At 42.0% G+C, this 961-nt stretch overlaps 1 protein-coding gene across 1 annotated transcript; it reads right to left on the bottom strand.

Moving 5' to 3' along the window:
• Window positions 1-427: 427 nt before the first annotated feature.
• LOC137744318 (uncharacterized mitochondrial protein AtMg00810-like) lies at window positions 428-961 on the bottom strand. Its single transcript, XM_068484157.1, has one exon. The coding sequence runs from the start codon at window positions 959-961 to the stop codon at window positions 428-430; it is 534 nt and encodes a 177-aa protein (XP_068340258.1).

The raw sequence follows: 961 nt of genomic DNA, 5'->3' as shown, positions 1-961 counted from the left end.
TACACCTAATCACATAACAACTAAAGCAAGATCAGCAAATCCCTTGAATTAGGGAGAATGATATCTATACTTCAAGTTGTGCACACACCCATGCTACCTACCGGCTAGGGTAAATGACAGCACCCTATGCACACACCCATACCGGTTAGGGTAACTAATAGAAAATAAATTCTTTTTCCCGATCTTCTTCCAATACTCCCCTTCAAGCTGGATCAAACGGGTTGATTGATCCAAGCTTGGACATAAGGTGATGGAAAGTAGCAAATGGTAATCCTTTTGTGAAGATAATCGCAAGTTGATCATGACTACGAATGAAGTGTGTATTAATCACCTTGGACTACACTTGATTTCGAACATCGTGGCAGTCAACTTCAATGTGTTTGGTTCGCTCATGGAAGACAGGATTTGATGCTATGTGCATCGCAGCTTAATTATCACAGTAGAAAGACATAGGTTGCTGATGGGGGAACCCTAAGTCCAATAATAGATTTTTGAGCCAAATAAGTTCACAAGCAGTCGAAGCCATAACACGGTATTCTGCTTCTGCACTAGAGCGTGCAACCACGCTTTGTTTCTTGCTCTTCCGAGTGACTAGGTTACCTAGTACGAAGGTGCAGAAACCAGTGATAAGCTTGCGATCGAGAGCGTTCCCCGCCCAATCTGCATCTGTATATCCTGAGATATGAGTGTGATTATTGTTGTGCATGAGAATCCCTCGACCAATGAAGCCCTTCAGATATCGAAGCACACGATGAACAATCTTCATGTGATCTATGCTTGGAGCATGCATAAACCGGCTAACAAGGCTCACGACATATGCTATATCAGGGCGAGTGATAGTTAGATAAATGAGTTTGCCAACCAATCTCTGATAGTATTCTATATTGGGAATGAGATCACCATAAGCTTGCAGCTTTAAGTTACTATTCAAAGGTGTGCGTGTAGGTTTACAATTTGTCAT

This window comes from Pyrus communis, chromosome 9 (genome assembly GCF_963583255.1).
Source record: "Pyrus communis chromosome 9, drPyrComm1.1, whole genome shotgun sequence".
Classification (NCBI taxonomy): domain Eukaryota; kingdom Viridiplantae; phylum Streptophyta; class Magnoliopsida; order Rosales; family Rosaceae; genus Pyrus; species Pyrus communis.
This window is presented reverse-complemented; position numbering and strand designations above follow the sequence as displayed.